Source organism: Stegostoma tigrinum, chromosome 6 (genome assembly GCF_030684315.1).
Source record: "Stegostoma tigrinum isolate sSteTig4 chromosome 6, sSteTig4.hap1, whole genome shotgun sequence".
Taxonomy (NCBI): Eukaryota; Metazoa; Chordata; class Chondrichthyes; order Orectolobiformes; family Stegostomatidae; genus Stegostoma; species Stegostoma tigrinum.
In genome coordinates, this window is record NC_081359.1 from 109,360,711 (window position 1) to 109,385,178 (window position 24,468).

The 24,468-nt window shown below is 47.7% G+C and overlaps 1 protein-coding gene across 3 annotated transcripts in view; it reads right to left on the reverse strand.

The window, feature by feature from the left end:
• Nucleotides 1-24,468, reverse strand: part of LOC125453653 (beta-arrestin-1) — a 152,950-nt gene that overhangs the window by 63,819 nt on the left and 64,663 nt on the right. For 2 of the 3 annotated variants that reach the window (XM_059646846.1, XM_059646845.1), the window contains exon 2: nucleotides 12,943-13,097. The exons of the other annotated variant lie outside the window; for it this stretch is intronic. In XM_059646846.1, coding sequence (XP_059502829.1) covers nucleotides 12,943-13,049 — 107 coding nt within the window. In that variant the 5' untranslated portion in view covers nucleotides 13,050-13,097. The remainder of the gene's footprint in view (nucleotides 1-12,942; nucleotides 13,098-24,468) is intronic. 3 annotated transcript variants of the gene reach the window in all.

Here is a 24,468-nt window from a genome sequence, read left to right on the forward strand (position 1 = left end):
CTCCAGAATAGATCTGGCTTGTACAAAAAGCACATCGCAGTTTCCTGATAACTGGCAGAAAATTGCAATCAGAGGTGTTGAATCACAAGTTCGAGAATGCAGTCCCAACAGCTGCAATGCCCTCGATACAGCTCCAACAAAATAACAGTGCATGCTGTTTGACAGACAGGAAATACAATTGCATAGGAAATAACTTACAGCTGCTTCGCGTTATCACTTAATATTTTCCCCATGATTCCATCTCTGAGACAAAGCATCGAGATGAGAATATTGCAGAATCCGCAGGACAGTTACTGAATTAGCAAGAGAGTAAAGACTCCCAGCACTGCCCTAACAAACAACCTCACAAGGACTAAAGCACAGAGTTAATACAAAAAGTGAAGCTCTCTAATCTCGTTCAAACTGAAAGTAAAGCTACCTGAACACTGTCCTCCATCAAACATTCCCAGGACAGGGACAGCACAGGGTTGATATAAAGTAAAGCTCCATCTCTTTTAAACAGAAAGTAAATATCCCTTGATACTTTTTCAAATGAACACTCCCTGGACAGGGACAGCTTAGATGCAGAGTAAAATACTCTCTGTTCTGTTAAACTAAAAGGAACATGAAGGTAAAGCTTTTCCAACACTGCCCCCTATAAACACACCCATGACAGGGACAGCACAAGGTTAGATATTGGGTAAAGCACCGTTTACACAGTCCCCATCAAATACTCTCAGGACATGGACAGCACGGGGTTAAATACAGAGTAAAGATCCAGAGAACAGTTTCATCTTTGTCAATCTATCTTCATCACCAAAGTTTCTCACTCCTCAGACCATTCTTGTCAATCTCTTCTGCACTCTCCCCAAAATATTCACTTCTTTCCCATAATGTCAGAAACCACAACTAAATACAAAACTCCAGCTGAGATCGAACAAGTGTCTCATAGACGGCAGACATCAACCCCTTACTGTTGTAATCCATGTCCCTATTAATAAAGCCAAGGACACTGTACATGGTAGTAACTGTTTTCTGTAACCACCCTGCCACCTTCAATGATCTGTGCAAACATATAATCAAGTCCCTCTGCTCCTCCAAAAGTAAAATGAGGCATTCTCCCAGTACAGACCCTCCGACAGTGCGGCGCTCCCTCAGCACTGACCCTCCGACAGTGCGCGCTCCCTCAGCACTGACCCTCCGACAGTGCGGCGCTCCCTCAGCACTGACCCTCCAACAGTGCGGCCCTCCCTCAGCACTGACCCCTCCGACAGTGCCCGCTCCCTCAGCACTGACCCTCCGACAGTGCGACACTCCCTCAGCACTGACCCTCTGACAGTGTGGTGCTCCCTCAGCACTGACCGTTCGACAGTGCAGCGCTCCCTCAGCACTGACCCTCCGACAGTACGGCGCTCCCTCAGCACTGACTCTCCGACAGTGCCCACTCCCTCAGCACTGACCCTCTGACAGTGTGGCGCTCCCTCAGCACTGACCCTCCGACGGTGTGGCGCTCCCTCAGCACTGACCCTCCGACAGTGCGGCGCTCCCTCAGCACTGACCCTCCGACAGTGCAGCGCTCCCTCGGCACTGACCCTCCGACAGTACGACAGTCCCTCTGCACTGACACCTCCAACAGTGTGACACTCCCTCAGTACTGTCTGTCTGACAGTACGACAGTCCCTCAGCACTTACCCCTCCAACAGTGTGACACTCCCTCAGCACTGACCCTCCGACAGTGCGGCGCTCCCAACTCAAAGCTCTGCAGTTTGCAATGAAGCATAACAAAGCCTTCACACTTTTATTCATTTGTTGCCTCTAGTCCATTTCCTATAATGACGCACTAAGTTCACTGTTTCTTTCGTGCATGTTGGATCAAAGTATCCGCTAAACTTGGGGTATCATCATAATTCAACAGCACTGGGTCAATAGCAAGCATCCACCAATGGTGGCTCTCGTTACAGAGTAACTTGCACTGAAATAGGTAGTGAATTGGTAGTGATTGATATCAGCAGAAGTATAATCCAGAAGCTGCCTTGAACGATTTTGAACATGTGCTCAAATCCCAAGTCGGTAGCTGGTGGAAGTTAAACTCAATAAATAAATTTGGAATTGAAACCTAGTCTCAATGATCGTGACACTGACAGCTGTCATCAATTGTTGTCAAAAACCCATCTGGTTCACTCATGCCCTTTCAGGAAGGAAACTGCCATCCTTACCCGGTCTGCCCCACATGTGACTCCAGACCCACAGCAATATGTGTGACTTGTAACTGCCCTCTGAAATGACCAAGCAGGGCAATTAGGGATGAGAAACCAATGCCGGCCTTACCAGCGATGCCTACATCCCATAAAAGGATTAAAAAGAAGGAATAAAACAAAAATATGTCACGGGCAGCAGTTGATCAACATGGTGGGGCATCACAGCACCTGTCTTTTCTCTCTCTCAGGAAGTTCATGAAGGGGGCAAAAGATGACAGGGCTATGGGGTAAATAACAGGAGATGGAGCTGCTCTTTCAGCAAGCTAGCATAGCTAGAATGGGCTTATTGGCCATGCCCTGCTCTGAGGCATTCTACAGTTCCATGATAATTAAAACAGATTGACATTTGATCTCATTTTCAAGATCTTTTGGTGCCAAGTCAAAGTGATTCAAACATTCTTAATTGTAACAAAAAAAGACTGATGGAATATTCTCTGCAGGGGTAAAGCACTGTCATGCATATCTTCTTACTTTGATTTGCCGTCGTCTCGGCAACGTTGGCTCACATCAGGTGCAGTGCACCAGAAAGGATTCGGATTAATGAGATGAGGTGCTTTGATGTTTTAATACTTCGGAATCGAGTTATCTGCAAAAAGCATTCAGCTGTGACTGGGGGCCCAGCTACAATGCCTGACCTAACTTGGAGCTGAATTTGAATTCACATAGGTCACATTCTGATTAGGGAATGTGATCGAAGTGTTTACAGGAGTCAATTCATCGAGTTACAGTGAATCCACTGCATAGAATCAGGCCATTCAACCCAACTGGTACATGCTGGTAATTATGGTCTACCTAAGTCTCCAATCCTCTTCGTTTAAGATCCTCACGCATTCTTTCTGTTCCTTCCTCTCCCATACAAACGTACAAAAATAGGCTACAAGAGCAGAAGTAGACTATAGACCCCTCTTCATCCTGCTCCGCTTTCAATAAGACAATTACTTATTGGCTTATGTTTCAAAGTTCCCCTCCGAGCCACTCCCCATCCTGACCTGGAAATATATCACCGTTCCATCAGCGTCGATGGGTCAAAATCCTGGAACTCCCTCCCTCAGGGCCTTGTGGGTCGACCTACAGCACATGGACTGCAGCGATTCAAGAAAGCAGCTCACCCCCACCTTTACAAAGGTCCACCAAGGACAGGCCAGACATGCTGGCCCAGCATTCCACAAATGAATAAAAAAAATCCCACATTCTCTTCTACGCCTGTGTTCCATAGCAAAAACAGAAATTGTTGGAAAAAACTCTGCAACTACGTGAAGTGTGAATGAAGTGATAACGAAGCTTTGTCACACAATGAAAGTGTGGGGGTCTGGAATGCACTGCCTGGAAATGTGGTTGAGCAGGTTCAGTTGAGGTATTCAAGAGGGACATTAGACAGTTATTTCGATAGAAATGGTGAAATGGTTGAAATATGGGAAAATGGCAGGCGGTTGTAATTAAAGGATAGTACCAGTGCTGGCACAGGAGGCTGAATGGCCTCATTTGCCAGCATAAGAATTCTGCAATTTTGTGGTATCTCTGTGTGTGAAGAGGTTTCTCCTGAATTTCTGAGGAGGTTTATTAACAACTGTCTGATATGAACCTTTCATCAGACTCTCCAGTGCAGTATGAAGGGAGCAATGTAGAGTGGATGGTGCTATCTATTGGATGAGACATTAAAGAGGTTCAATCCCTGCCCAGATAATAAAATGTGAGGCTGGATGAACACAGCAGGCCAAGCAGCATCTCAGGAGCACAAAAGCTGACGTTTCGGGCCTAGACCCTTCATCAGATGAAGGGTCTAGGCCCGAAACGTCAGCTTTTGTGCTCCTGAGATGCTGCTTGGCCTGCTGTGTTCATCCAGCCTCACATTTTATTATCTTGGAATCTCCAGCATCTGCAGTCCCCATTATCTCTCAATCCCTGCCCAGCTGTGTGGATGTTAAATACCCACTATTTCAGAGAAGTATACGGTGGTCAATATTTGACCCTCTTGTCAATCATAACAGAAAACAGACTATCTGGTCATATTCACACTACTGTGAGGGATCAAATTGGCCTTTGTGATCCTTACATGCTAACATGGATATGAACATAGGAGTTAAGAGGAGGGGAAGGCCATTCAGCCCCTCAATCCTGTTCCAGCATTGAATGAGATCATGGTTGATCTGATTGTAACCACAAACCCAACAGCCTCCTGTCCCATTATCTTATCAACCCCTTACTTATCTTAAGCTTCTCCTACATCCTTACCCCTACTCCCACTCTCCAGGCCTTGTCTGGTATTTGAGCATGACTTCAATTTGTCAATTTGACCATTTGGTAATCATCACACTTTGTCAGACACTCAATGGCTTTCTCATGTTTATCTCTGAAAGCCCTTTGAAGGATTCTATCAGGTTGGTATTCTCAAAATCCTGTGCTCTGCTACAGGGTCACAGTCTGCTTGCTCATGGTCTGCTATTACATACAACCCATTGTTAGCCACTAACAGTCACCATTAATAGCTATTCACTCTCCTAATCTGACCATTACTAACTCCTTTGTCTGTCCAACTGTTCTTATCTCTCTTTGGGCTCTATCTCCACCTATCATTTATTCCTTACCCCACTAAACCCCACCCTCTCCATCCCAATAACCCTATGTTCTGCATAAAAACTAACATCCTCCTAATTACCATCAGTTCTGAGGAAGGTCACTGGACCCAAAATGTTAACTCCGCTTTCGCTCCATAGATGCTGCCAGACCTGCTGAGATTTTCTGGCAATTTCTGTTTCAGTTTCTGATTTCCAGCATCCACAGTTCTTTCAGTTTTTATTAAGAATCCATTCAACTTTGCCTTAAAAATATTCAAGGACTTTGCTTCCACCACTTTTTTTCAAAATTGAGAGCTCCAAAGATCCATGACCCTCCAAGAGAAAAACTCTCATCTAATCTCTGTTCTAAATGGGCAACGCCATCTTTGTAAACAGTGACCTCTATTGCTAGATTCTTCAACAAACAGAAACATCCAGTCCACACCCACTCCCAGGATCCCTCAGGATTTCATATTCTTCAAACAAGTTGCCTCTTACTCTTTGAAACTCCAGAGGATACAAGCCTGGCCAGTCCAGCCTTTCCTCATAAGACCCATTCCAACACAGTCAAAACTGAGCTTACACAATGTAGCTGCACAAGATCAACAGGTCAACAATCAACCAGCAAGATTCTAATGCAGCGCCAAGTCAAGGGTACTCAAGTGTGTGGGGTCTCAGTCTTGTTATTCCATCAGGATCTGTCAAACCACCCTCACCTTACACAGGATAACAAATAGTGGAGCTAGATGAACACAGCAGGCCAAGCAGCATCTTAGCTTTTGTGCTCCTAAGATACTGCTTGGCCTGCTGTGTTCATCCAGCTCCACACTTTGTTATCTCGGATTCTCCAGCATCTGCAGTTCCCATTATCTCTCTCACCTTACACAGACTTACATTTTCCACTTACCATTTCTGTGTGAATTGTTTTGCAACCCAAATACATACAGAGGGTTGGTTAGCTCAGTTGGCTGGATGGTTGATTTGCAATATAGAGTGATCAGGAGCATAGACTCAACTTCCTCACTGGCTGAGGTAACTATGGCAGACCCTTATTCTCAACCTCTCTCCTTAACTGCGATGTGATGGCCCTCAGGTTAACCTCACCACCAGTCATTAAGACTATGGTGACTTTACTTTAATACATATCCGTTGTTGAAAGTAATTTTATCTTGGTTAAAAAATAGTGTGTATTCCTCCTTGAAGAACTCTGTTGCTTTTTGAGGCAGCTATGCTGAAAGCCAAGGTTAAGGGTAAAAAGTGCACAAGCAAGTGTCATGTGTGGGTCAGCAGAAACAAGCTCAAAACAAGCCACACAGTTATCTGTAAATGTTGCAGGTTGAGCTTACAATTAAAAATGTGTAAGATTTTTAAGAAGACTGAATTGATGCTACTAACTTCTGTTACTGATCAAGGACAGGAGCAGTATAATAACTTCTGCCTTTACCCCATTTCCTACCAGCTGGGGCAACGTCAGTGGATTGACACTGTGTTAGTACCCAGTGGCTCAGGCTAGTTATCTGGGAACATGGGCTCAAATTCCAGAACTGCAGCTGGTAAAATTTTAAACTCAATGAATGAACTGGAAGCAAATCTAAGTGATGGTGACCATATAACCACTGTGGCTTATCATAGCAACCCATCTAGATCTGGAATCTGCCATCCTCTTCTGATCTGACCTACATGTGACTCCAGGCACAGGCAATGTGGTAACTCTCAACTACGCTCTGAAACAGCCAGACTAGCCATTCAGTTCAACTGCAATTAGGAATGGGTAACACTTCGGTCCTCCCCATCCCATAAAGAATTTTTAAAAATCCATTAATTGGCTATTTCAAACATGACAGATTTCCGTTGTGCAATTAAAGGTCTTGTGACCATGGCTCCTGGATTACTTGTTTCACATGAATCCCAAAATAGTGATGGGCTGTGATCTTTGAGCCAGGTGGCTTTGATTTGGTTTATTAATGTCACATGTACCAAGGTAGAGCGAAGTGTTGTCTGACGTGCTTTACAGACAGATCATTTTATACAAGTCCATCATGGGTGTCCACTCAAGTTCCACTCCAGAGGGCTGAGTACAAAATCCAGGCGGAAGAAGGCAAATGCACTCCTTAGGAAGAACTGCACTATCAGAAATGCCACCTTTCTGCTGAGTTGCCAAAACCAGGGTCCTATCAGTAGATGTAGAAGATCACATGGCTCCTATTCCAAAGAAGAGCATTAGATTTATTGACCAGTGGCCTGCAACGATATTTTCTAATCCACCTATTTAGGGAAGTTAGTATGAGCTTCTAGTGGGACTTGAACTTGGGCCTCCTGGCTCATAGGCAAAGACACTACCATGGGTGCACAACAGCCTCTTGACTATACTGCAGGAAATGGCACGGTGGCTCAGCGGTTAGTACTGCTGTCTCACAACACCAGGGACCAGGGTTCAATTCCAGCCTCAGGAGACTGTCTGTGTGGAGTTTGCACGTTCTCCCCGTGTCTGCGTGGGTTTCCTCCGGGTGCTCCAGTTCCCTCCCACAATCCAAAGATGTGCAGGTTAGGGTGAATTGGCCATGCTACATTGCCCACAGTGTTCAGGGATGTGCAAGCTGGGTGGGTTAGCCATGGGAAATGCAGGGATAAGGTAGGGGGATGGGTTTGGGTGGGATGTTTTTCAGAGATTTGGTCAGTGTGGACCTGTTGTGCCAAATGGCCTGTTTCCACACTTAAGGGGTTCATGGTTCTAATTAGCAGTCATTACCCATTTGTTTTCTGTGGGAGTTTGGTGTTCACTACTGTGTTTCCTACATTACAGCAGTGACCGCACTTCAAAAGTTTCAAATTAGCTCCAATTACATGAGGCCACAGCTAGGGTTGACTGAAACTGCCTTGCCTTGAAATGTGCAAATTCCTTCACTGAGTTTTCAACTATTTTTGTTTAAATCGGTTAAAATGGAAAATACCTTGTTTAACTGGTTTGAATGTATGTTAAATAAAATGTTTAATTAACAGCCCAGCTGTGCTACATCAAAAATTAATGCCTTCATTAATCGAATTTAATGCCTTACAGCCCATACTGCACCCACCGAAAACTAGCTGTGGATAGTAAACTGTGGTTAAAATGTCAATATCTCACAGTTGTTTAATTTCAGCAGTGAAATATAGTTTGCCAATAAAAATGCATCATTTTCCGAGCTGGAATTTAGATATTCTCATTTCTATTCATTTCTGCATCGCAGTTAGGAAGAGACATAGTTGGACTACAATTGAGAACAACAAACTTTCCCCCCACAGTGGTCAAGAACGCCCTTGACCGCGTCTCCTGTATTTCCCGCAACACATCCCTCACACCCCGTCGCCGCCACAACCACCCAAAGAGGATCCCCCTCGTTCTCACATACCACCCCACCAACCTCCGGATACAACGCATCATCCTCCGACACTTCCACCATCTACAATCCGACCCCACCACCCAAGACATTTTTCCATCCCCACCCTTGTCTGCTTTCCGGAGAGACCACTCTCTCCGTGACTCCCTTGTTCGCTCCACACTGCCCTCCAACCCCACCACACCCGGCACCTTCCCCTGCAACCGCAGGAAGTGCTACACTTGCCCCCACACCTCCTCCCTCACCCCCATCCCAGGTCCCAAGATGACTTTCCATATTAAGCAGAGATTCACCTGCACATCTGCCAATGTGGTATACTGCATCCACTGTACCCGGTGTGGCTTCCTCTACATTGGGGAAACCAAGTGGAGGCTGGGGGACCGCTTTGCAGAACACCTCCGCTCGGTTCGCAGTAAACAACTGCACCTCCCAGTCGCAAACCATTTCCACTCCCCCTCCCACTCCTTAGACGACATCTCCATCATGGGCCTCCTGCAGTGCCACAACGATGCCACCCAAAGGTTGCAGGAACAGCAACTCATATTCCGCCTGGGAACCCTGCAGCCCAATGGTATCAATGTGGACTTCACCAGCTTCAAAATCTCCCCTTCCCCCACTGCATCCCTAAACCAGCCCAGTTCGTCCCCACCCCCCACTGCATCCCAAAACCAGTCCAGCCTGTCTCTGCCTCCCTAACCTGTTCTTCCTCTCACCCATCCCTTCCTCCCACCCCAAGCCGCACCCCCATCTACCTACTAACCTCATCCCATCTCCTTGACCTGTCCGTCTTCTCTGGACTGACCTATCCCCTCCCTACCTCCCCATCTATACTCTCCATTCCACCAATCTTCTTTTCTTTCCATCTTCGGTCCGCCTCCCCCTCTCTCCCTATTTATTCCAGAACCCTCACCCCATCCCCCTCTCTGATGAAGGGTCAAGGCCCAAAATGTCAACTTTTGTGCTCCTGAGATGCTGCTTGGCCTGCTGTGTTCATCCAGCTTCACACTTTATAATCTACCCCGAGTGCATGGAATGGAAACCCATATGAAGTTTAATAAGCTGGACATCATCCAGATCAAAAAAGCCTATTTGATTAGCACTCCCACTTCCAACTTCAACATCCACTCCCTCCACCAGCGACATGCAGTAGCAGCAGTGTGTACCATCTACAGGATGAACTGCAGAAATTCACCAATGCTCCATAGACAGCACCTTCTAAACACATGACCATTTGCATCTAGAAAGACAAGAGAGGACGATGCATGGCAAGTCCCCCTCCAAGCCACTCACCATCCTGACACACAAATATATTGTCATTCCTTCACCGTTACTGGGTTAAAATGCTGGAATTCGCTCCCTAATGACACTGTGGGTCTATCTGTAGCACATATGGTAGTACAAGGCTATTCACCATCTTGTCAAGGACAAGTAGGGATGGGGAATAAATGGTGGCCCAGCAAGTGATGTCAGTGAATGAATATATTTGTCAAAAACCAGCAGAATAGCAGTGACACTAACTCCTGGCTTAAATGTCGGGGAAACGTCGATTTGTCAGTGCCCAGTCACTCTGAACTGGTTTAAAAACCATCACATTGCACAACTGGACTGAGGAGGGCAGATCTGTAGCTGATGGGATTTAACCCTGATAAATGTGAGGTGGTGCAGATTGGAAGATGTGACAAGGGAGAACTCAATAAATGGCAGGGCACTAGGAAGCTCAGAGGAACTGAGGGGTTTTGGGGTGTTTATTCAAAAGGTGATAGGACAGGTTAAGAGGGTAGTTAAGAAGGTCTATGGGACACATCTTTATCAGTTGAGGACAGATTACAATAGCAGGGAGGTGATGTTGAAGCTGTACAGGACTTTGGTTAGGTCACAGCTGGAGTACTGTGTGCAGTTCTGGTCACCACACTATAGAAAGGATATGATTGCACTGGAGTGGGTGCAGATGAGATTCACCAGGATGCTGCCCCCAGATGGAGCAGTTTAGCGATGAACAGAGACTGGGTAAGCTGAGTTTGTTTTTTTTTAAGAGCACAGAAGGTTGTATTGTGCACAAGCTTGTGAGGGGCATGGACAGGGTGAATAGTATTAGTGAAAGAGCCAGTAACTAGGGAGTATAATTTTAAAATGTGCAAGTCAGGAGGTTAGAGGGGACTGGAGGAAAATATTTTTCACCCAAAGGGAGGTGGGATCTGGAATGCACTGGTAGCTGGGGTGAGGAACCTCAAACTGTAAAATATGCATGAGAAAGCACTTGATAACACTTGCTAAGTCCCCTGGGCCGGATGGGATTTATCCTCGGATCCACTGGGAAGCCAGGGAGGAGATTGCCAAGCCTTTGGGATTGATCTTTAACTCGTCATTGTCTACAGGAATAGTGCCAGATGACTGGAGGATAGCAAATGTGGTTCCCCTGTTCAAGAAGGGGAGTAGAGACAACCCTGGTAATTATAGACCAGTGAGCCTTTCCTCAGTTGTTGGTAAAGTGTTGGAAAAGGTTATAAGGGATAGGTTTTATAATCATCTAGAAAAGAATAAATTAATTAGGGATAGTCAGCACGGTTTTGTGAAGGGAAGGTCGTGCCTCACAAACCTTATTGAGTTCTTTGAGAAGGTGACCAAACAGGTAGATGAGAGTAAACAGGTTGATGTGGTGTATATGGGTTTCAGCAAGGCGTTCGATAAGGTTCCCCACAATAGGCTATTGTACAAAATGCGGAGGAATGGAATTGTGAGAGATATAGCAGTTTGGATCGGAAATTGGCTTGCTGAAAGAAGACAGAGGGTGGTAGTTGACGGGAAATGTTCATCCTGGAGACCAGTTATTAGTGGTGTATCGCAAGGGTCAGTGTTGGGTCCACTGCTGTTTGTCATTTTTATAAATGACCTGGAGGAAGGCGTAGAAGGATGGGTTAGTAAATTTGCAGACGACACTAAGGTCGGTGGAGTTGTGGATAGTGATGAAGGATGCTGTAGGTTGCAGAGAGACATAGATAAGCTGCAGAGCTGGGCTGAGAGGTGGCAAATGGAGTTTAATGCGGACAAGTGTGAGGTGATGCACTTTGGTAGGAGTAACCGGAAAGCAAAGTACAGGGCTAATGGTAAGATTCTTGGTAGTGTAGATGAGCAGACAGATCTCAGTGTCCATGTATACAGATCCTTGAAAGTTGCCACCCAGGTTGACAGGGCTGTTAAGAAGGCATACAGTGTTTTAGCTTTTATTAATAGAGGTATCGAGTTCCGGAACCAAGAGGTTATGCTGCAGCTGTACAAAACTCTAGAGGGGCCGCACTTGGAGTATTGTGTACAGTTCTGGTCACTGCATTATAAGAAGGATGTGGAAGCTTTGGAAAGGGTGCAGAGGAGATTTACCAGGATGTTGCCTGGTATGGAGGGAAGGTCTTACGAGGAAAGGCTGAGGGACTTGAGGCTGTTTTCATTAGAGAGAAGAAGGTTGAGAGGTGACTTAATTGAAACATATAAAATAATCAGAGGGTTAAATAGGGTGGATAGGGAGAGCCTTTTTCCTAGGATGGTGACGGTGAGCATGAGGGGGGCATAGCTTTAAATTGAGGGGTGAAAGATATAGGACAGATGTCAGAGGTAGTTTCTTTACTCAGAGAGTAGTAAGGGAATGGAACGCTTTGCCTGCAACGTTAGTAGATTTGCCAACTTTAGGTACATTTAACTCGTCATTGGACAAGCATATGGACGTACATGGAATAGTGTAGGTTAGATGGGCTTGAGATCGGTATGACAGGTCGGCACAACATCGAGGGCCGAAGGGCCTGTACTGTGCTGTAATGTTCTATGTTCTATGTTCTATGTGTGGGGCTGGATGAACACAGCAGGCCAATCAGCATCTTAGGAGCATAGAAGTTGACGTTTCGGGCCTAGACCCCTCATCAGAAAAGCTGAAACGTCAGCTTTTGTGCCCCTGAGATGCTGCTGGGCCTGCTGTGTTCATCCAGCTCCACACCTTGTTATCTTGGATTCTCCAGCATCTGCAGTTCCCATTATCTCTGAGAGAGCACTTGAAATGTCATAACATTCAAGGCCATGGGCCTCGAGCTGGAAGGTGAGAGGAGTGTGGATTTAACGAGGCTTTGGTGGGACAGACAATGGGCTGAAGGCCTCTTTCATACTACATGGCTCTATGATGTTTTGACCCATCTGAAAGTTTCAAGACAGAAGCTCACTCCCACCTTCTCAAGGTAAACTAAAAATGGACAATAGATGTTGATCCAGCCAGAGATGCCCATATCCCATGATTGAATAATAAAAAAGTCCTGGCTCTAGGAGCCGCCATATTTGAGGGCTGTAGGCCATTTCATTGTTCTCTGTCATTTCAACAGTGCCACCAGGACCGATGGTCACTGCTGGAACCGCATCCAGCACCCAATGCTGAGTAGCCGCAGAGATGGATTTCTGTGTGTGTCCGTATGTTTCCACAAATCCCAGAACATGGGAGAGACAGAGAGTGTGTGTGAGTGAGGGGAGAGATAGAGAGAAAGGGAGAGAGGGGAGAGACTGTGTGTGTGTGTGTGTGTGTGTGTGTGTGTGTGTGTGTGTGTGTGTGTGAGAGAGAGTGAGAAAGATACTGAGAGATAGAGAGAGAGAGAATCTAGTATGGTGGAGTCACCTATAGTGTGATATGAACCCAAGATCCCAGTTGATGCCACCCTAATGGATATGGAACGTGGCTATCAGCCTCTGCTCAGCGACTCTGTGCCGTTGTGTATCCCAAAGTCAAACTTAGAGGACACTTACCCAACGATCCAAGAAAGAATGTCTTTGACCAGTGAAGTGCTCCCCCACTGAGAGGGAACATCCCTGTCTGGCGACTGTTGCACGGTGTCCATTTCATCCGTTGTCATAGCCTCTGCATGGTCTCACCAACATACTGTGCCTCAGGGCATCCTTGCCTGCAGCGTATGAGATAGACAGTGATGGCCATGATGATCTCCCAGAAGACAGAAACGGGCTATGACCAATCGAGTACCCTTCGGCACCCAGTACTTCTCCAGAGCAGAGAAACTACACCACGATCTTCGCAGCCTTCAGCATGTCATTACGATGAGCATCTTGTCAAGACCTTCCCCATGCCTCCCAATTCTCGCCTTCAAACAACCGCCAAACCTTAAACAGACCATTGTTCACAGCAAACTCCCCAGCCTTCAGGACAACATCAACCACAACACCACACAACCCTGTCATGACAACCTGTGCCAGACCATTGAATGGACACTGCCATCACACGTGGAACCTGCCCATCATGTACAAGTCAGATACCTGTGTGATTGGTCAACGTCTATCTCATACACTGCGGGCATGGGCATCTTGAGACACAGCACATTGGTGAAACTATGCAGATGCTATGAGAATGGATGAATGGGCACCACACAACAATCATCAGATATAGGTGTTCCCTCCCATTTGGGGAACACTTCAGCAGTCAAGGACATTCAGCCTCAGATATTCAGGTAAATGTTCTCCAATGCAGGCTATGCAATACACAACAAAGCAAAGCAGAGTTGCCAAGCAGAGGCTGATAGCCAAGTTCCATACCCATGAGGGTGGCCTCAGCTGGGATCTTGGGTTCATGTTGCACAACAGGTGACCTCACCACACTATACACTCACGCGCTCACACACACGCGCGCAGACAAATCCATGGGTTGAATTTGCAATTGCAGATACATTCTGTTTTGTTCAAAAAACATACATTTTATAGACAGTCAATGTGGCATTTTATTAATTCCTACTTTTGAAATAAAACCAGTCTGACTCCAAACAGAGTCAGATTTGAAACAAGGCCTCACACCTAAAGTGTATCATCTGAACTGAGATGTCACCTCTGGTACATTGATAAAACCTTTAGGGTATCTCGGAGCAGTGGCTTGGAAGATATTCTGGAATTTGCACATTAATCAATCGAAACCTGCATCACCTTTCAAACTGATTAAGGATTTAACAGCCATCTTAGGTTTATTCAATATATTCACATCAGTTCTCTGACCCTTTGATCTTTTGTTTATAAATTGTGCATCTGATGACACCTCTCTCGCTAAAACCCGAAGAAGGAGCGAGACTCTGAAAGCTTATGCTTTCAAATAAACCTGTTGGACTATAACCTGGTGTTGTGATTTTTGACCTTGTCCACCCCAGTCCAACACCTGCATCATCCTCTGACACTTCCGCCATCTACAATCCGACCCCACCACCCAAGACATTTTTCCATCCCCACCCCTGTCTGCTTTCCAGAGAGACCACTCTCTCCATGACTCCCTTGTTCGCTCCACACTGCCCTCCAACCCCACCACACCCGGCACCTTCTCCTGCAACCGCAGGAAATGCTACACTTGCCCCCACACCTCCTCCCTCACCCCCATCCCAGGTCCCAAGATGACTTTCCATATTAAGCAGAGATTCACCTGCACATCTGCCAGTGTGGTATACTGTATCCATTGTACCCGGTGTGGCTTCCTCTACATTGGGGAAACCAAGCGGAGGCTTGGGGACCGCTTTGCAGAACACCTCCGCTCGGTTCGCAATAAACAACTGCACCTCCCAGTTGCAAACCATTTCCACTCCCACTCCCATTCTTTAGATGACATGTCCATCATGGGCCTCCTGCAGTGCCACAATGATGCCACCCGAAGGTTGCAGGAACAGCAACTCATATTCCGCTTGGGAACTCTGCAGCCCAATGGTATCAATGTGGACTTCACCAGCTTCAAAATCTCCCCTTCCCCCACCGCATCCCAAACCAGCCCAGTTCGTCCCCTCCCCCCACTGCACCACACAACCAGCCCAGCTCTTCCCCTCCACCCACTGCATCCCAAAACCAGTCCAACCTGTCTCTGCTTCCCTAACCTGTTCTTCCTTTCACCCATCTCTTCCTCCAAACCCAAGCCGCACCTCCATCTCCTACCTACTAACCTCATCCCACCTCCTTGACCTGTCCATCTTCCCTGTACTGACCTATCCCCTCCCCACCTCCCCACCCATACTCTCCTCTCCACCTAATATAATAAAATGTGAGGCTGGATGAACACAGCAGGCCAAGCAGCATCTCAGGAGCACAAAAGCTGACATTTCGGGCCTAGACCCTTCATCAGAGAGGGGGATGGGGGGAGGGAACTGGAATAAATAGGGAGAGAGGGGGAGGCGGACCGAAGATGGAGAGTAAAGAAGATAGGTGGAGAAGGTGTGGGTGGGGAGGTAGGGAGGGGATAGGTCAGTCCAGGGAAGACGGACAGGTCAAGGAGGTGGGATGAGGTTAGTAGGTAGCTGGGGGTGCGGCTTGGGGTGGGAGGAAGGGATGGGTGAGAGGAAGAACCGGTTAGGGAGGCAGAGACAGGTTGGACTGGTTTTGGGATGCAGTGGGTGGGGGGGAAGAGCTGGGCTGGTTGTGTGGTGCAGTGGGGGGAGGGGATGAACTGGGCTGGTTTAGGGATGCAGTGGGGGAAGGGGAGATTTTGAAACTGGTGAAGTCCACATTGATACCATATGGCTGCAGGGTTCCCAGGCGGAATATGAGTTGCTGTTCCTGCAACCTTCGGGTGGCATCATTGTGGCACTGCAGGAGGCCCATGATGGACATGTCATCAAGAGAATGGGAGGGGGAGTGGAAATGGTTTGCGACTGGGAGGTGCAGTTGTTTGTTGCGAACTGAGCGGAGGTGTTCTGCAAAGCGGTCTCCAAGCCTCCGCTTGGTTTCCCCAATGTAGAGGAAGCCGCACCGGGTACAGTGGATGCAGTATACCACATTGGCAGATGTGCAGGTGAACCTCTGCTTAATGTGGAATGTCATCTTGGGGCCTGGGATGGGGGTGAGGGAGGAGGTGTGGGGACAAGTGTAGCATTTCCTGCGGTTGCAGGGGAAGGTGCCGGGTGTGGTGGGGTTGGAGGGCAGTGTGGAGCGAACAAGAGAGTCACGGAGAGAGTGGTCTCTCCGGAAAGCAGACAGGGGTGGGGATGGAAAAATGTCTTGGGTGGTGGGGTCGGATTGTAGATGGCGGAAGTGTCGGAGGATAATGCGTTGTATCCGGAGGTTGGTAGGGTGGTGTGTGAGAACGAGGGGGATCCTCTTGGGGCGGTTGTGGCGGGGGCGGGGTGTGAGGGATGTGTCGCGGGAAATGCGGGAGACGCGGTCAAGGGCGTTCTCAATCACCGTGGGGGGGATGTTGCGGTCCTTAAAGAACTTGGACATCTGGGATGTGCGGGAGTGGAATGTCTTATCGTGGGAGCAGATGCGGCGGAGGCGGAGGAATTGGGAATAGGGGATGGAATTTTTGCAGGAGGGTGGGTGGGAGGAGGTGTATTCTAGGTAGCTGTGGGAGTCGGTGGGCTTGAAATGGACATCAGTTACAAGCTGGTTGCCTGAGATGGAGACTGAGAGGTCCAGGAAGGTGAGGGATGTGCTGGAGATGGCCCAGGTGAACTGAAGGTTGGGGTGGAAGGTGTTGGTGAAGTGGATGAACTGTTCGAGCTCCTCTGGGGAGCAAGAGGCGGCGCCGATACAGTCATCAATGTACCGGAGGAAGAGGTGGGGTTTGGGGCCTGTGTAGGTGCGGAAGATGGACTGTTCCACGTAACCTACAAAGAGGCAGGCATAGCTGGGGCCCATGCGGGTGCCCATGGCCACCCCCTTAGTCTGTAGGAAGTGGGAGGAGTCAAAAGAGAAGTTGTTGAGTGTGAGGACGAGTTCCGCTAGGCGGATGAGAGTGTCGGTGGAGGGGGCCTGGTCGGGCCTGCGGGACAGGAAGAAGCGGAGGGCCTTGAGGCCATCTCCATGCGGAATGCAGGTGTACAGGGACTGGACGTCCATGGTGAATATGAGGTGTTGGGGGCCAGGGAATTGGAAGTCCTGGAGGAGGTGGAGGGCGTGGGTGGTGTCACGGACATAGGTGGGGAGTTCCTGGACCAAAGGGGAGAAAATGGAGTCCAGATAGGTGGAGATGAGTTCGGTGGGGCAGGAGCAGGCTGAGACGATGGGTCGACCAGGGCAGGCAGGTTTGTGGAGGCAGCCTGCTCCTGCCCCACCGAACTCATCTCCACCTATCTGGACTCCATTTTCTCCCCTTTGGTCCAGGAACTCCCCACCTATGTCCGTGACACCACCCACGCCCTCCACCTCCTCCAGGACTTCCAATTCCCTGGCCCCCAACACCTCATATTCACCATGGACGTCCAGTCCCTGTACACCTGCATTCCGCATGGAGATGGCCTCAAGGCCCTCCGCTTCTTCCTGTCCCGCAGGCCCGACCAGGCCCCCTCCACCGACACTCTCATCCGCCTAGCGGAACTCGTCCTCACACTCAACAACTTCTCTTTTGACTCCTCCCACTTCCTACAGACTAAGGGGGTGGCCATGGGCACCCACATGGGCCCCAGCTATGCCTGCCTCTTTGTAGGTTACGTGGAACAGTCCATCTTCCGCACCTACACAGGCCCCAAACCCCACCTCTTCCTCCGGTACATTGATGACTGTATCGGCGCCGCCTCTTGCTCCCCAGAGGAGCTCGAACAGTTCATCCACTTCACCAACACCTTCCACCCCAACCTTCAGTTCACCTGGGCCATCTCCAGCACATCCCTCACCTTCCTGGACCTCTCAGTCTCCATCTCAGGCAACCAGCTTGTAACTGATGTCCATTTCAAGCCCACCGACTCCCACAGCTACCTAGAATACACCTCCTCCCACCCACCCTCCTGCAAAAATTCCATCCCCTATTCCCAATTCCTCCGCCTCCGCCGCATCTGCTCCCACGATAAGACATTCCACTCCCGCACATCCCAGATGTCCAAGTTCTTTAAGGACCGCAACTTCCCCCCCACGGTGATTGAGAACGCCCTTGACCGCGTCTCCCGCATTTCCCGCGACACATCCCTCACACCCCGCCCCCGCCACAACCGCCCCAAGAGGATCCACCTCGTTCTCACACACCACCCTACCAACCTCCGGATACAACGCATTATCCTCTGACACTTCCGCCATCTACAATCCGACCCCACTACCCAAGACATTTTTCCATCCCCACCCCTGTCTGCTTTCCGGAGAGACCACTCTCTCCGTGACTCCCTTGTTCGCTCCACACTGCCCTCCAACCCCACCACACCCGGCACCTTCCCCTGCAACCGCAGGAAATGCTACACTTGTCCCCACACCTCCTCCCTCACCCCCATCCCAGGCCCCAAGATGACATTCCACATTAAGCAGAGGTTCACCTGCACATCTGCCAATGTGGTATACTGCATCCACTGTACCTGGTGCGGCTTTCTCTACATTGGGGAAACCAAGCGGAGGCTTGGGGACCGCTTTGCAGAACACCTCCGCTCAGTTCGCAACAAACAACTGCACCTCCCAGTCGCAAACCATTTCCACTCCCCCTCCCATTCTCTTGATGACATGTCCATCATGGGCCTCCTGCACTGCCACAATGATGCCACCCGAAGGTTGCAGGAACAGCAACTCATATTCCGCCTGGGAACCCTGCAGCCATATGGTATCAATGTGGACTTCACCAGTTTCAAAATCTCCCCTTCCCCCACTGCATCCCTAAACCAGCCCAGTTCATCCCCTCCCCCCACTGCACCACACAACCAGCCCAGCTCTTCCCCCCCACCCACTGCATCCCAAAACCAGTCCAACCTGTCTCTGCCTCCCTAACCGGTTCTTCCTCTCACCCATTCCTTCCTCCCACCCCAAGCCGCACCCCCAGCTACCTACTAACCTCATCCCACCTCCTTGACCTGTCCGTCTTCCCTGGACTGACCTATCCCCTCCCTACCTCCCCACCCACACCTTCTCCACCTATCTTCTTTACTCTCCATCTTCGGTCCGCCTCCCCCTCTCTCCCTATTTATTCCAGTTCCCTCCCCCCATCCCCCTCTCTGATGAAGGGTCTAGGCCCGAAACGTCAGCTTTTGTGCTCCTGAGATGCTGCTTGGCCTGCTGTGTTCATCCAGCTTCACACTTTGTTATCTTGGATTCTCCAGCATCTGCAGTTCCCATTATCTCTCTCCTCTCCACCTATCTTCTTTTCTCTCCATCTTCGGTCTGCCTCCCCCTCTCTCCCTATTTATTCCAGAACCCTCACCCCATCCCCCTCTCTGATGAAGGGTCTAGGCCCGAAACGTCAGCTTTTGTGCTCCTGAGATGCTGCTTGGCCTGCTGTGTTCATCCAGCTTCACACTTTGTTATCTTGGATTCTCCAGCATCTGCAGTTCCCATTATCATATCACAACACCAGCACCTTCACACATTGGCACTGTGATGGACTTTGTCAGGCTACAGCTGGACTACCAGTGTCCACTTCTGGTCACTGCACTATAGGAAGAATGTGATTGCCCTGGAGAGCGTGAGTTGGTGGGGAGCGGAGGCAATGCAGGGAAGTGCCTAAAAAGGAGGGACACACCTGCCTCCGACAGTCCCTGTAATGGTTGTTGGAATTTTGTTTTAACTACTGGTGGTGTGAGGAATCAATTAGTTGGCCCCAGGGTGCATAGGTCATGTAAAATCCCAAATCTTTGGACTTGTAGTCTCCATTTGCTCACTTCTGTATTAACATGATATTAATTTTACCATGATAACAGTCCCTTAGGCACTGTCATCTCTGCAGTGTGTCCTTACCACAAACATTTAAAAACATTGCGATGATTGTCCTGAAACACATCACTCAACCATTTAGGAGATTAATGATGGGCCAAGGCACATTAAGGGTGATTTTTAAACTATTCTATGTGAAATAGCATGCAAAAAATTGATGTGTTCTTGGAGGGTCCCTGCAAATAATGTTGCATTTTTGAGCAGGATATCTTTGTAAATGTTGACACAATCTAAAAGGGAATCCTGTAAATATCAGCACACTCTTAAGTGGAATCTTCATAAAATGGATACATCCTTAGGGTGAATTCTCTAAATATTGATACACTTTTAATTGGAGTCCCTGTAAATATTGATACATTCTTAAGTGAAATCCTCTAAATATTGATATATTCTTAATGGGAGATCTTGTAAATATCGATACATTGTTAAGTAGAATCTTGAAAATATCAATACATTCTTAATGGGAATCCGTGTAAATATTGATACATTACAGAAAGAAAATGCGTGTATAGTTTGATACATACACACAAATTCAGGGCATGAGTAGGAATCATTGACAGACGCCAAAGGGGGAGTCCATGTAAACATTAATTAATCCTTGAGGTGAAATTATTGCAAGTATTACTGCAATCCTGAGGCTTGATAGAGGATCTTGTATATATTCACAGCCTCACCAACGTTTACAAATGCATCATAAAAAACATTCTATCTATGTGGCAATTGTTTTGCCCAGGACCATAAGAGACTACAGAAAGTTGTGGGCACAGCCCACACTAACACGGAAGCCAACCTCCCATCCACAGACTCCATCTACACTTCTCATTGCTGCAGAAAGGCTGCCAACATCATTGACCACCTGGTAATGCCCTCCTGCAATGTCATCCGTCCGGCAGAAGATACTGAAGCCTGAACATATGCACCAACGGGTTCACGAGCAACATCTTCCCTGCCGTTATTAAACTGATGAATGGACCTCTCTAGTTACAAAGAATGTTGATGTTGCTTTGTGCACTTCCTGTGCAGCCGTAAGCTTGTTTGCCTTGCTCTGTCTAAGCACCATATGATCCCTATGTCTTTGTTTGCTGTGATCTGCCTGTACTGCTTGCAAAACAAAGCTTTTCATTGTACTTAGGTACATGTGACCACAATAGATCAAATCAAATTGAATCAGAATCAGAGATAATGGGAACTGCAGATGCTGGAGAATCCGAGAAAACAAAGAGTGGAGCTGGATGAACACAGGCCAAGCAGCATCTCGGGAGCACAAAAGCTGACATTTCGGGCCTAGACCGTTCATCAGAAAAAATCACCTGGGCTATCTCCAACACATCCCTCCCCTTCCTGGACCTCTCTGTCTCCATCTCAGGCAACCGATATCCATTTCAAGCCCACCAACTCCCACAGCTACCTGGAACACTCCTCCTCCCACCCACCCTCCTGCAAAAATGCCATCCCCTATTCTCAATTCCTTCGCCTCTGCCGCATCTGCTCCCAGGATGAGGCATTCCACTCCCGCACATCCCAGATGTCCTCGTTCTTCAATCAGAATGAGGCCCTGGTGAAATAATAATAAACTCTTTGGCTTTGGGGAATCCACTACAAATATTGACAAAACCTCAAGAAACACTCCTGTTATGATTGTTAGAGCAGCAAATGGGAATGGCCTGCGATACTGAGGCAAACACAAAGGATATGTATTGAAACATAGCGGGAGACTTCCTAAAGCTACAACTGAATCTTCACCACACTGCCAGGCAATACATTCCAGGCCCCAACCACTCGCTGCATTAAAAAAGTTCCTGAGGTCTCCATTGCTTCTTTTGCTAATCACCTTAAATCTATGCGCTCTTGTCCCCCCTCGCTACTTTGAGAACGACCTTGATGATTTTGAACACCTTTATCAAATCTCCTCTCTGCAGAGAACAGGGCCAGCTTCATCAATCTAAGTGACTGAAGTCCCTTATTATCAGAAGCATTCTCAGGAATATTTTCCTCGCACTCCCTAAACTCTTCACATCCTTCCCAATATTTTGACTGTGAGTATTACTTAAATGGAGAAAACTTCAGAAAGCTACAAAACAGAGGGATTTTGGAGTCCTTGTCCAAGATTCACAAAAATCTAGCATCCAAGTTCACTGGGTAGTACAGAAGGCAAATGGGATGTTGGCCTTTAATACAAGCAGAAAAGTAGGAAAGTTTTGCTAAAACTATGCAAGGCTCTGGTTAGACCGCAACTGTGAACAGTTTTATGACCCTTCTCAAAGGAAAGGCAGGCTGGCATTGGAGGCAGTCAGAGAAGGTTGACCAGGCTGACAGCAGGAAGGGAGTGTTTGTTTTATGAGGAGAGGTTGAGCAAGTTGAGCCTGTACTCATTGGATTTTAGCAGCATGAAAGGCGTCCTCATTGAAACGTAGAAGATTCTTAGCAGATTTAACAGGGAAGACATGGAAAGGTTAGAGACAATACAAAACTGCAGATGCTGAAATCCAAGGTAGACAAACAGAAGATGGAAGAGCACAGGCAGCATCAGGAGGAAAGGAGCAGTCAATGTTTCGGGTATTACCCTTCTTCAGGGCTGAATGTGGGGGTAGGGGAAGCTGCAGACAATGGGGTGAGGCGAAGGGGTAGAGGTGGAATGGTGGTGATAGGTGGACACTGGTGCTAGGTATGACATAGTTGGTCGATAGGAAGGATCAACCAGGTCAATGGGAGGGACGAACAAAGTTGTACGTACCACCAGTGTCCACCAACAGCACCATCCTGCCTCCAAACGTTCCCCCCTCTTTTTATCTACAGCTCCCCCTACTCCCACATCCTGTTTGTTTAGATAAGGGAATGTTGTTGCACCCTGGGGGTGAGTCCGGGGCTGGAGGACATGTGCGCAGAAGAAGGCATTGCACTTTTAAGCCAGGAATGAGGAGTAATTTCTTCAGTCAGAGGGCAGTGAATCTGTGGAATTCTGTTTGGTAGAGGGGCTGCTGAAGTTGGATCATTGAGCTCATTCAAGGCTGAGAGAGACAGATTTTTAATCAGTGAGGGAGTCAAGGATTATGGGGACCTGCTGAGTTTCTCCAGGATATTTTAAACTTGCCAATCATTTTCCACTGTTCTGGCATGAATTGAATTTCAATTTTTCTAGTTTGAATGTTGCTCCATTACTTTTCAGATACCAATGCATTAAGCTGAGTTGAGCTGCATATTTTAAAGAGGTAATTGAGGGGTTATTGTGGTGCAGTGGTAGTCACAGAATTGTTGAGACCTGCAGCAGAGAAAAGGCCCATCGGCCCATCATGTTGTGCTGGAAAAAACCAACCACCTAACTACTCTAATCCCATTGCCCAGCACTTGGCCCATAGCCATGTCTGCCTTGGCATCACAAATTCACATCTAAGTACTTCTTCAGTGTTTTGAGTGTTTCTGTCCCTCCCTCCCCCACAGGCAACGATTTCCAGATTCCCACCACAACTGTGGGTGAAAATGTTTTTCCTCATATTCCGTCTAAACCTTCTGACCCTTAACTTCAATCTACACTCCCTGGTTAATGATCCATCCATCAAGGGAAAAATTTCTTCCTGTCTACCGTCTTTATGCCCCTCATAATTTTAAGTATCTCAATCATGTCCCCTCCCAGTCCCTTCTGCTCTAAGGAAAACAATCCCAGTGTGTCCAATATCTCCTCATTACTGAACCTCTCCAGCCCAGGTAACATCCTGGTAAATCTCCTCTGCACCCTCTCCAGCGCTGTCACATCCCTCCTATAACGTGGATTCCAGAAATGCACACAATATTCGAGTTGTGGCCTAACCAACATTTAGTACAGTATCTCTATCCCAAAGCCAGGAGATTTAGGCTGAGGTACTATCTTCCCCAAAGGTGTGTCATAACATTTTTGAACTGATTGACTTGAAAAACATCTACAGATTTCAGTCAGGAGTGGCTGAAGGAATCACGGTGATTTTTAAACTCATTGGGTAATAAAGGTAAGATCTTCAAAAAGGTTCATGAAATAGATTTGCAACTTAGAGTCATAAAATGATAGAGATGTACAGCACAGACACGGACCCTTCATCCAACTCATCCACGCTGACCAGATATTCTAAATTAATCTGCTCCCAGTAACCAGCATTTGGCCCAAATCCTGCTAGACCCTTCCTATTCATGTTCCCATGATTCCTACAGCCACTCCTGACTGAAATCTGTAGGTGTTTTTCAAGTCAATCAGCTCAAAAATGTCATTACACACCTTTGGAGAAGATAGTACCTCAGCCTAAATCTCCTGGCTTTGGGATAGGGACAGATGCCTTTTAAATGCTGTAATTGTACCAGCCTCCACCACTTCCTCTGGCAGCTCATTCCACACACGCACCACCCTCTGTGTGAAAAACTGACCCCTTATGTTCCTTTTAAATGTTGCCCCTCTCACCATAAACCCACACCCTCTAGTTTTGGACTCCTTGGGGAAAAGACTGACTATTCATCGTACCCATGCCCCTCATGATTTTATAAACTTCTATAAGACCACCCCTCAGCCTTCAATGATCCAAGGAAAATAGTCCCAATATATTTTGCCTCTCCCTTTGGTTCAAACCCTCCAACCCTGGCAACGTCCTTCTAAGTTTTTTTCTGAACCCCTTCAAGTTTCACAACATCCTTCCTAAAGCAGGGAGACTAGAATTGCACACA